We start from the raw sequence: 12,454 nt of genomic DNA, 5'->3' as shown, positions 1-12,454 counted from the left end.
AATATGTCAATCATTGCATAATACACTGGCACTGAAATTTTCCTCATATGTGTTGAATACGTTTTTTCGCATAAACCTGGCCTCGTCAATAAATAAAACTGCATAGCGACGTCAAGCACCACGTCTACGAACAGTTTACAATGGTGGTAGTCGTCTTTGGTTAGTAATTGTATCATCTGTAAGTGAAATGGGGTAAATCTTGTCAATGTACAGAACTCAATGCAAAACATTAGTTCAGCTGAAACTGCTGCAGTACTTCGTCGCCGAATTACAGTAATCGATTACAACTGTAATTGATTACAGGTAATTACTGCTATGTAATCAATTATTTCTAATCATGATTACAGATAATTTACATTACAATCATTCATAATTTTGATGACAACTGTAATCTTGATTACATAACCAATTACTGTAATCTATTTCTTGTAATCGTGATTATTTGAAATCATGATTACAGTTGTAATCAATATTTTGGTCAATTGTAATCGTGATTGATTACTGTAATCAATTATTGTAATCACGATTACCAGCTGTAATCAACAATTTTAAAAGTTGTAATCATGATTACAACTAATTGATTACTGTAATTGTCTGTTGTATTCACGATTACAGTTTTAATCAAAATTATGTTATCTTGTAATCATGATTACAAGTAATTGATTACTGTAATGGAAAAACGTAATCGATTACATTTTTGCCCAACTCTGTTGCCTATATTACGCGATCAATTTGCTTCAAACCGTGAAGTTGAAAGGCTTCTTCCAATTGGTGAAAAATATAAATCCCTAACAGTTATTTGACTGTTAACATTATAACCTTTTCGTTTATGGTATTTTAATTAGATGTAATAAAACAGACCTTCAGAAGTTACTCGTTGATGTTGGTATATATTTGAAGAATATATTTAGAATATTCATAACATCCAAAAACTCACAAATATTTTTCTTAACTTATTGCTTTTATTCACTGAACATCAAGAGAAAACAATTACATTAGAATCTACTGCAAAACATTTATCAGGATTTTTACGAAAAGTTGAAAACAAAAGAAAAGTTTTTGTCAAAATAGGGAAAAATATTCACAGAAGATTTTTTATAAAAAAAAACGGTTTACAGCCTGTATAATAACAGACTTCTCTGGTTTTGAAACAGACATATCAATCATAGACCTCACTATGTTTTTCTATTGTTATCTTTCCCCAAAATATAATTTTTATAAATTTTTTCCAATATTGTTTTGCATAAATGTTTTACAGATTTTCTTTCCATGCCTTGATTTATCAAAGATTATTGATTTTACATTCCTCAAAACTTAGAATGATAAGTAAAATTGAAATTTCTTAGTTTATAATGATCTTATTGTTCATCTAGGTAAAACCTAGATTTCTTGGTTATTAATACAGAAACTTTTTTCAGTGTGAAGTGCATTTACTGAAAATGAACACTAGAACATGGTTAGTAAAAAAAGGTTTAATTCTGGTAAGGATCACAGACCCAAGAATGGAAATTTTAAATTCTGAATGCTAGATAGACCAGGAGAATTTGACCTTGGAAAAAATATCTTTATATCTTTGCGAAGAACATGTTTAAATATTAAGAAATCTTACTTAGCAACGTGGGACTCAATTTCCCAAGCTACTAACAACACAACATAGCGTATTTTGGGAGATAATTATATAATTATATCGTCATTACTACTTCCTTGTATTATACTCGTGTATACATCCATATATATATATATATATATATATATATATATATATATATATATATATATATATATATATATATATATATATATATATATATATATATATATATATATATATATATATATATATATATATATATATATATATATATATAAAAGGCCTATATAGTATTAAATATTTAATGCGCTCTTGAATTTTAATTATATACAATAAATAAATAGTTTTGTTTTCCCGAAAATTAAAAGAAGTAACAGATTTTCTATCCGAGTTATTTTAAGTTAAGAAATTCAAACGACAATTAGCCTTTATATCTCCGAAATATGGATTTGAAATATTATGTTAAAATTAATGGATGTTTACTTGAATGCATCAGCTTTAAATAAGTAATAAAAGCATATTTACTCTGGAAAATTGATAAAGTACATATTAAGAGTGTCACGCAAATTGAACTAAATAGGAAAATAAATGGCAAAAATAAATAGAAATCATTATTTTATTAAGAGATAAAAAATAGTTTCTTGCTCAAAATCCGTACTAAACTTATTACATTAACAAACTATTTTGACCCGTTCATACATGGATTGTTTACATGACACGATGCAATAAAATCTCCTATTAAAAGGTCGTTATATTTTTACTGGATGAATATTTTCTTTTGTTAGCTACTACTTTATTTTGAAAAGAATTTAAAATTGCTGATATGATTTGCTTGATATAAATATAGTCTTTTTTTCAAATCAGAATAATTCTCATATAACTCTCACAATTTGAATGAAATATATGTCACGCTATATCAAAAATAAATCGAAAGAAATTTAATAATCAGGTAGAGTTTCGATTTGGCAATAACATCGAATCGCTTTTTCATTTATAATACTATGTTCTAAACCATAAAGTAACTGTTAAAAAATAAGAGCATATAAAGAAAATATTCATGAAATGATTTGAAGAAAGGTTAAAGTTATTGTACAGTAAGAAATGGAACTGATGGTTTTAATCCGTTTACGGTAAGAATAAAAAATTGAGAAAAACCTTTTTATTAACAAAACAGCTTTAAACAGTTAAATATACAGAGAAATTCTGTGAAAAGAATAGGGAATATTTTACAGTGCCCAGATAATGGATTAAAATATGAAAAAACTGTATTTTTCTTAAGGCAATTTTCTTCTTTGAAAAATATGAAATTCTTCTGTAAAATTTACCGTTAATTTTTACAGTGTATGCTTCTGTCAGCTTTAACTGCACTATTTTGCTTATGGAAGAACAAACCTCTTATAAATGCGTTGGAATTGAAACTTTTATATGAACCATAAATCAATTTTGGTTATTAACGTTTATGTATTAAACTCCTGTTCATGTTCACGTCTGTCTGTGTTATTTTGCTTAAAATCAAACTCTCTCAGCCCAGTTTTTATTTCTGATTATGAAAGCTTTTCTAAGCCATAATCACTTTGTGTGATTAACGATTACTCATTATTTGAAATATTTTTCTTGTGTCAACGTCTAAGGTTTTATGTATTTAGAAATTTTTATGAAAAGCATAATAACTTTTTGTTATAACTTTTGCCCAAAACTCTTTGTTATGGAGATATCTTTGTTGGATTTTGCTGTGTTGGCTCACTTATAAGAAAATAGGCTTCTAATTTAGTTTAGAAACTTTTAAATACGTTGCACTTAGTGTGATTATTGATTACTTAATTTAAAAAAAATCTTTAGCAATATCTATGTTTAGTATTTCAGCCGTTGCTTTGTTTATAAAAGAATAAGTTTTAAATTCTTTTTTTTTTGTCTTTTATGTGTTCAAAAACTTATATAACAAAAATAATCACTTTTTTGTAATTAACTTTGGTCCGAAAATCTTATGTTTACGTCTATAATGTTTCTTGTGGTGTTGTTTTGCTTGTATGAGGACAGACTTCATATTTTGTTTATGAGGAAGTTTTAAGAGAGCTATAATCAATGTGTGTGATAAATGACTACTTATTTTTTTAAATTTATTGTTTATGCTGACTTCTATGTTGGATATTACTGCGTTGCTTTGCTTTCACGAAAGCAATACATTTTATGAAAAATTTATGAGGAGTTATAATTTTCTATTATTGTATTTTGAGAAGTTATAATTTTCTATTTATGTGTATGAAAGCTTTTATATGAAAAATCTATTGTTTTTGTTTATGTTGACGTCTATGACGGATATTACTGCGTTGCTTTGCTTTCACGAGAGCAATAGATTTTATGAGTAATATACAGTTGGACTTCTATTCAACGAACTTCCATTATGCGAATTTTTTGAAGGAACCAAGAACATTTTGGAAATTCTTCGTAAAATAATTTCCAAATAGCGAAGTGAATTTTCTATTTAACGAACTTTTCTTTGAGATCCACTTTCCCTATATCTCAAAATATTTCTGAACATTATAAACTTGTTAACGCATTTTATGGGGGGAAATAACCTTGAATTGATTTTCGAAGCTACTTAACTATTAGAGAAAGCAGTAAAATCCCTTTCCTTTTTTATTTGCATTTCAAACGAAAAACTCAGACAAAACGGATTTTATCAGTAGCAATTAAACTTAAGAACGCATGCGGTAATGGATGTTTAAAATTACTTTTATAATAAATACAGCTGTAATTTCATACATAAATTTAGCTTTTTTTAGTTGAAAATGTGCTTAGCATGATAGTGTAACACTGGATAATGTTTTGCTCCATTCTTGCTTTCCTTTTGTGGTTAAGATTTATAAAATAAATAGTAGATACTAGTTCACAAGATGAAAGGGTACCCATTGCTATCTTAATTATGTCTTGTGTTTATGAATTTTAAACCTGTTTTGTGTCGTTAAAGTATTTCAAAAAGAGATTTTCTATTTAACGAACTTACTATCGCGATTTAGTGACTTCGTTAAATAGAGGTCTGACAGTATTTTGAGAAGTTATAATTTTCTATTTATGTGTATGAAAGCTTTTTCGTGAAAAAAATCTCTTTTGAGGTTAACAATAATTTTTTTAAAACTCTTACTAATGATCATGTCTATGATTGCCCTTACTGTGTACTTTAGAACAGACTTCTCTCAGTTTTTATGTTTGCATGAGAAACATTTTATCTGCTCTTTAGGCTTTTCTATTTCTTTAAGAAAATGATTTCCTCAAAAAAAGTTCAACACGTATCATTTTATCCGTGTCATATTTATACTAACATAGAATAATTCTATAAGAAATCGCTTTTCTAACCCTCATTGATCCGCTAAAAAAAAAAAAAAACTTTCTATAGAAATTCTTTTTAGGAGAAGAATTGAAGTCTCGTGGCAAGGATAAAAAAAAAAAAGCTTTTTTGATCGGATGGTCAACTTGTTCCTCTTGGAATGCAATTCTTTAGAGTTTATGAAAGGATGGTAGTTCTAGAATATGTACTCCATTCTTATCTGGAATTTATCTTTTGAATTTACATAAGCATTTCCTACATCTCATATGCCAAGTATCTAGAAGTTAGAGGGTTATTTTATTTATTTATTGACTTGTTTACTTTTCATGCAATCTCATAACTTCCCAACTTGACTCAACTTAATAGTATTTTTTATTTTATAAACGTCGTCAAGCAGTCGACCCAATCTTTTTGGGTTTACGACAACTAATGTTCAACGCTGTAGCCTTGTAATTTTGATCCCAATCCAGAAGACAAGGGAACTCCTGGATCGAATATTGGGAGAAATTTGCTTTCGTAAGGGACTTTTTGAGGGAGCTAACCCGCATTTGCGTTACACGGAGAGGAAGATCACGAGAGCCTCCCAGGGTTCGCCTGACTCAAGTGCACTCTAACCCATGATCCCCTTTTTCCCCCTTTTGCATGTTTGTTTGATGGAAAAATATCTGCAGATGCTGTAATAATCTGCAGCGTTGGTAGGGTATCTGCTATTGGGAGTATCACAAGTATGACATTCGTTGCAAACCATGCTATTTCAGCTAATTTTATTAAAAAGTATCCGCGTTATCAATATTGCAAGTTTAATTCGTACAAGATTAAAACTGTTTGAACTCCCCAGACTGAAAATAACTTATAGACAGATTTATCATAGTCTAATCGTAAACTAGTTTAATAAACGCTTAAATTACTCACTGTTATTGAGCTTAGGTATTACTGTGAATAAATCGACTTTGATCGAGGGTTAAACTTAAAACTCTTACTCCATTTTCGGCCAAAAGTGCGCAAACGCACCAATTCAATAAATATTTTTTATTAACACCGTAAAGTATATTTTTCTCTAATTTAATCTTTACTTTTTCTGCTATTGTCAAGGGTTCTTAAGACACCCAAAAATTAATAGTAATTCAACTGGAGTAAACACTTACTGTTGAGAAATTTTTAAAGTATTCAAGTTTTTTAACTTAAAACGGTTATTGACTAATGAAATTTTTTGAAAATGTGTAATTATTCCTTTTGAGATTTATCATTATGTTTTTATGATCGATTAAAGTTGCAAGTCAAGAAATAAAAGAAAAAAAAACAAATTTCACAAATAAAACAAGCGTTAACTAAATGGTTTGTTCAGTGATTTGGATAATAGTGCCTATACGCACCATTTTATTTCTTAAATAAAATATAACTTCTTATACACGAAATTTTTTGGTGTCTTAATGAATGTAACGTAAATAAATTTCAAATTTTTAATCTTTTATGGTTGTAAGCATTTTTAATTTTTGAAAAGCTTTAAACTTCGTAAAAAATTTAGAAGACACTCTTAACTTTAGAATTCTAAATTGGGTAAATAAGTTGAATCAACAATAAACAAAATGAAACAAAAAATATCCAAAACGAGATTGCTTAGGTGCTTAAAAAACCACTAATAATAAAAATTCTGGGAATATGCGTTAACATAGAGGAAGTAAAATCATTTTTCTGTCTGAAGTGGAATCTTAAGCTTGAATTACGGTCATGCAAAACTTACAAGTCAGTACTGCAACTTACAATAAATTATTAAGACAATACCGAGTAGCTTTTTTTAGAATTTAAGAAGAGGGTAATATTAGTACAAAGATAAGAGGATAATGTTTGCGTTAAAGTTTATTAATAACAATGTTATGTTAAAATTACATGTAATGTTATGTTAAATATATGTTTCATAACATTTTACAAGAAAAAAAATTCGGTCATGTAGTAATTTTAATAAGAAAACTGTTTTATATTTTAGGGGAATGTTGTTTAGATAACGAGATTTAATAATATCAGTTTAAAATATCGGGATAAGACCAAAGAAGCATTTTTTAATTATTAGTTTTTCTTATTTAAATATATTTGTCTTGTCTCATTCAAAATATTGAAAAATTAAAAAAAATAATAATAAAAAAAACATATTAATCACATTTCTTAAAAATGTCTCAAATTGGACTTTAATAAGGACGAAAATAGCTCTTTACAAAAATAAAGAAAATAAAACTAATTTCGAAACAAAAAAAAAATTAAAAATATTATTGTTTTAAATATTCAAAAGTAAACACATTTTCTAACAATCACTCTAAAGCGATGTTGCTTAAAATATGATATTAAACATAACAAAAAAAAATTTTTTTTTTCTGAAAATTTTTATTTTTATTTTTAAATAAAAGCGTCAAATTTAAGCACTTTTTTTATCATTTTTATTTTGCTTTGCTTAAAATGCTAAAAAGTCTAAAAAGTAAAGAAAAAAAAAACTTTTACATCAATGTTGCTAAAATGTTTAAAATAAAACTTCTTTTTCCAAAGTCAATTCAAAATTATTTTAAAATTAAACAGATCAAAATGAATTTATAAATTATTCAAATGAAAGCCATCGATGCCTAAAATAAAATATCCATAAAAATTATACTTCAGACATACAATTATATACAACTAAACGTACATTATATATTTTATACACTTTTTTGTTGTTTTTAATACACGTTTCATTAGGTCAAAAATCAATTATAGGGCATTTTTCTTCAAAGTTGAATTAAATTACAAATCTATTTTAGTGTATTTCTGTAATAAAAAGAACTTACAGACAAACCAATATACTTACATTGAAAGTAGAGAACTGTCCCAGAAATAACAGCTATCGACACCAAAACAACGGCAATGACGGATAAAACCAACAAAAGCTGATTATTACTCCATCTCACAAACCTATTTGGCTTAGGCTCATCTTTCTCTTTTTCTGATTGCCACTCCACGTCAGGAGCCATCAGTTACTTCAAATATGATTACTAAAGTAATCAAAGAGTAATCCTCTTTAGTAATCCGCTTCCCTTAATTCACAAAGCAAAGTGTATTTCAAGAGGATGGAATTGTGTTTCGTCACGTATCCATTTTGACATGATTTATAATATATATTTTGTTCATCCGCTTTTGGACGGAAATATATAGTAGCAATATATATTTTTTATAGCATACTTTTTCGGAAAAAATACATTATTTACGTAAACATGCCTGAATTAATTTGATTTCACAAAATAAGAAACTTAAATCATTTTTTCTAGATTAATTTAGTTTTGTAATTGTAAATCCGAGGACATTGTCTGTGAACACGTTTTCTTATGTGTAAAACATTTTCACCGCGTAAAAATAAATAATCCAATGTGTTATTCCAACAGTGAATTTTATTTCTTTTTTTAATGTTTTTTTTTCCTATTAAAATATTCACAACTACGTTAAAATTAATTTTTTTTCTCCGTAAATTATCCACAAATCCAATAATAAATATAGTTTGTATTTTATTAAATTTAATAAATTATTCTTAAAGATAGATCTTTATTTTTTTTAAATCCATTGTTTCATATTAAATGAAAGAGCAAGGCTTTTCCTACAAACTGCCACATTTTATTCCAAGGGGTTTTTAAAATTCTATATTCTTGAGAAGCACGTGAAAATAAAAAGAGCTAATTTATCTTGCCACTTTCATGAAGGAGCGGAGCGAGTAAAAATGTTGTTGCTCCGTAAACCACGCATCTCTTCGCAGAACATGAGGGAGCGCATGTCCCTTCAATTTTACTCCAAGACTAATCGTACTCAGTAAGTAGTACATGTGCTGCCATCTATCGATATTTGTTAATTCCCTGCAGTATTAGAAGGATTTTAAGAGAGAAAATCATTCAAAACTGTAAATAATTCATTTGAAGACTGAAATTTTTCACATCACTTTTAGGAATAAATTCTCTTTGAAGTTAGAAAGGACTATTTCCTGATTCATTTATATGAAGTTTTATTTCATTCATTTATACAATACATTCAAAAAATAATACTTAATTTAATAAGTAATAATCAATATTTGAAATATAATAATAAGTATGCCTCAAATTAAATTCAGAAAATAACAGTTAATGGTAACTTATATATATTTTATAAAATGTGTCATTAAAATATAATGTTGTCATTAAAATATGATCTAAACAGTTTTCTTAAAATCAAATAACAAAATGAAATGATAATAAGCATCTACGATTTAATGGTTAAAAGCTTATTATTGCTGTTTATTTATTTTGTTTTAATTGCAAGAATACTTATAATCAGTCTCTCAATTGTAATGCAAATTAATAATTATAATATTCGCTTCATCTAATCAGAATCATTTATTTAATATCAGACGTTATCGTAGTTAAATCTTTGCTAATCGAATATATTTTCTGTTTTTTCAATCGGAATGTTAAATCTTAATACTTTTTACATATTGTCTTAGTAGAATCATAATCGCCTTCAAAACTAGCATTATTTTAAAACTGATTATGTTTTAATTATTAAAATAAGCTGCACATTCGTTAGTTATGATAACTACCATGTTAAATGTTATGATAACGACCAAGTATTTTTCATTCATTAAAAAAAAACTATGTAGCCATTCTTTAAATCGTATTGAAAGTTTATAATAATCATTTCCTTTGCCTTAAATCAAAATTTAAATCAGCATAACAATACCCTCCTAATCAGAATCATATTCTTCAAATCCGAGTTCATTTATTATTACCTCCTTTAAGTTTTGAGAACTAAAATCTTCTGCTTATTAGATTGTATTCTTTTAATTAGAATTTAAGGAATTGAAGAAGAATAGTTGCTTCGTAATATTTTTATCAGCATTATAAATTTTAGAATAAGGTTATTATTTTTAATGTTAAACTTATCCTGAAATATAACTTTTCTTATTATGAAAAAAAAAAGTTACATAGTCCTTTTATTTATATTACTTAAATTAGATTCACAATCAGTTAATAGTTTAAGTAAAATGAATATCATGCATCATAAATGCATGTATAGATATTTTTAGGAACATTTTTCTCTTCAAGCTTCTGTATCCAATCTGATGAAAAAATTTATGTATGTTAAACATATTTTTGTTCTTTTAATATTTTAATTGCATGCATACGACTTTAGTGAAGATTCAGTTTCGAGGTTTTATTTCACTAGCCAAAATTTTTGCTTTTTAACAAAAAATAATTGTCCAAAAATGCTGTGATTAAAATATAATTATGTTGGTAGGAAAAGTTTTATAACTTACTATAAACTAGGGGTACTGGCTAAAACTATTTTTTTTTTCGTTTTTAAATGATGAACAGATATTTGCAAGTAAAATAATGCAATTGGTTACTTGTAACTAGTTACGTGATTGTGCGTGGTGCGTTACCGTTAGAGCTTCAAGTCTTTGGTTTACTATGACACTGAATCCATTTTCAGATCAGATTATCAGATTTTAATTAGAAACCTGCAAGCAACGTCACGTGAATATGTCTGACCTGATTGGTTGATAAACGCGTTACGTCATTTGCAGGTAATACGGATTTGGTTTCACCGATTTAGATCCTGATTCTAATAGAAAATGTAAACTTCTTCGTTTTTCTCGGTTTCTAATTCTACTTCCATCAATTTCTTTTAAAAAATTCCTTTTTGATTTTTAGTTGCAGCAATAATTTATTAATTTCTTTGACCAAAGAAATAATTTAGTGATTGTGACAAAAGTCAGTTACTTAGAATGTTTTACAATTTTGTATTCGTTAATTATGTTACTTATCTTTAAACACAGTCTTATAAAGGAAATAAATTAAATTACTTTTCAATAATTACAAAACGGTTTATAAGTTTAGATAGTAATAACTGAGTAAGAAAGTTATAGCACAGAATCTATGTATAATAAAGAAACACCGTTTTCAATTTTCTTTTGAGCCTTTTCTTTCAAAAGACATCCAAACACACAACCTTAATAGCAATGGCTGTTAATAAACGCAGTTCTATAAAAGAAATAAATGTAATTACTGTTTGTTAGTGCTAAAGCGGTTTATAAGTTTAGATAATAATAATTGCGTAAGATAACTATGGCATAGAATTTATAATAAATAAACATCGTTTTCAATCTTCCTTGGAGTCTTTTCTTTGAAAAGATATCCTAACACACAACATTAATAACAAATGTTAATAAACGCAGTTCTATAAAAGAAATAAATGTAATTACTGTTTATTAGTTTTAAAACGGCTTATAAGTTTAGATAGTAATAATTGCGTAAGCTCAGAATCTATACATAATAATAAACGCGGCTGTGTGTGTGTGTGTGTGTGTGTCTGTAATCACAATATATCGCCCCAGAAGCCTCGCCCGGGCACGAAACTCGGCCCATAATTGTGTTTTGACATAATGAAGAAGTATTTTTTTTCTTTTTCAAAAATTTTGATTAGTTATTTAGTTATCAGTCATTTTGTAAGTCTATGCTTTTCGTCTGCTTTTTCGTCTTCAAAGAGCCATATTCAAAAAACTATTAAAAAATGCATATACTTTTCCCCACTCTTATAAATGTATGCTAATGCGAACCTCACAATTGAAATATTAATTTTCGACAACTTAAACCAATAATATACGAAGGAATTAATAATTTAATTATAAAGTTCGCATTAGTTTACATTTATTAAAGTGGAGAAAAGTTTAACTTTTGTATTAAAAATGTGGCAACATATTCGATACGTAAATAGAACGCTTCGCTTTGATATATTTGTCGCTGTTCATAATTGTTATAATAAGTTTTTCTTCTTCTTTCCACGCTCTATTTTTTTTTCTTAAGCGAAGACGATAATTTTTATAGCGATATTGTAGTACTTTGTACAACTAAAAATTCTTTTCACAACACTTTAAAAATATTTACTTTATTTTCTTTATATATACAGAGAACAGTCGGCAAAGAATTCGATTAGGTTGAAAAACATTTCGCTAAAAAGGAGCGAATTCCAAAAGAAAAAATAAACAACTTAAAGAATAAAAATGCTGATGCCAGCCAATTTTTTTAAAGTTAACTTAGAAATAACAAACCAAACGATGTTAAATAACAAACCAAACGATGTTCACAAAATGACGTAGAAAGCACAACTAGATCAAAATTATACAAGCACAACTAGATCAAATTATAATACCTGAGTGCTTGACGTAACAGATATAAAAATAGAATTTGATACCATAAAAAATTATATAGAAATAGAAATTGATACCATAAAAAATTTATTCGTTTTCGTGTTCTTTTCATATATTTAGCATTTTAGTTTTTTTTTTCTTAAGCGTTGTAGCTATATAATTTCAAACATCCTCAAGAGCTATAACACATCTGCAGCAGAACTGGATATGAAGACAAGATTGCTGGACAGGAACACGTTAATTGTCCACTAATCTTCAGATTTCCTGCTATGTTTTAAAAAACTTTATTTGTGAAAACCTTCAGCGTGGCGGACAGATGGCCGCCTTAGGCGGCTAGTTTATAATAAAG

The 12,454-nt window shown here is 27.2% G+C and overlaps 1 protein-coding gene across 1 annotated transcript in view; it reads right to left on the bottom strand.

The window, feature by feature from the left end:
• LOC107441737 (agrin) overlaps positions 1 to 8,675 on the bottom strand; it is a 331,154-nt gene extending 322,479 nt beyond the window's left edge. The window contains exon 1 of the mRNA XM_071183001.2: positions 7,747 to 8,675. Coding sequence (XP_071039102.2) covers positions 7,747 to 7,909 — 163 coding nt within the window. The 5' untranslated portion in view covers positions 7,910 to 8,675. The remainder of the gene's footprint in view (positions 1 to 7,746) is intronic.
• Positions 8,676 to 12,454: the final 3,779 nt, after the last annotated feature.

Source organism: Parasteatoda tepidariorum, chromosome 7, assembly GCF_982258835.1.
Source record: "Parasteatoda tepidariorum strain Cologne lab strain chromosome 7, Ptep-v5.0, whole genome shotgun sequence".
NCBI classification, from domain to species: Eukaryota; Metazoa; Arthropoda; class Arachnida; order Araneae; family Theridiidae; genus Parasteatoda; species Parasteatoda tepidariorum.
Note: the sequence above shows the minus strand (reverse complement) of the source record. Positions and strands in the feature narration are given on the sequence as shown.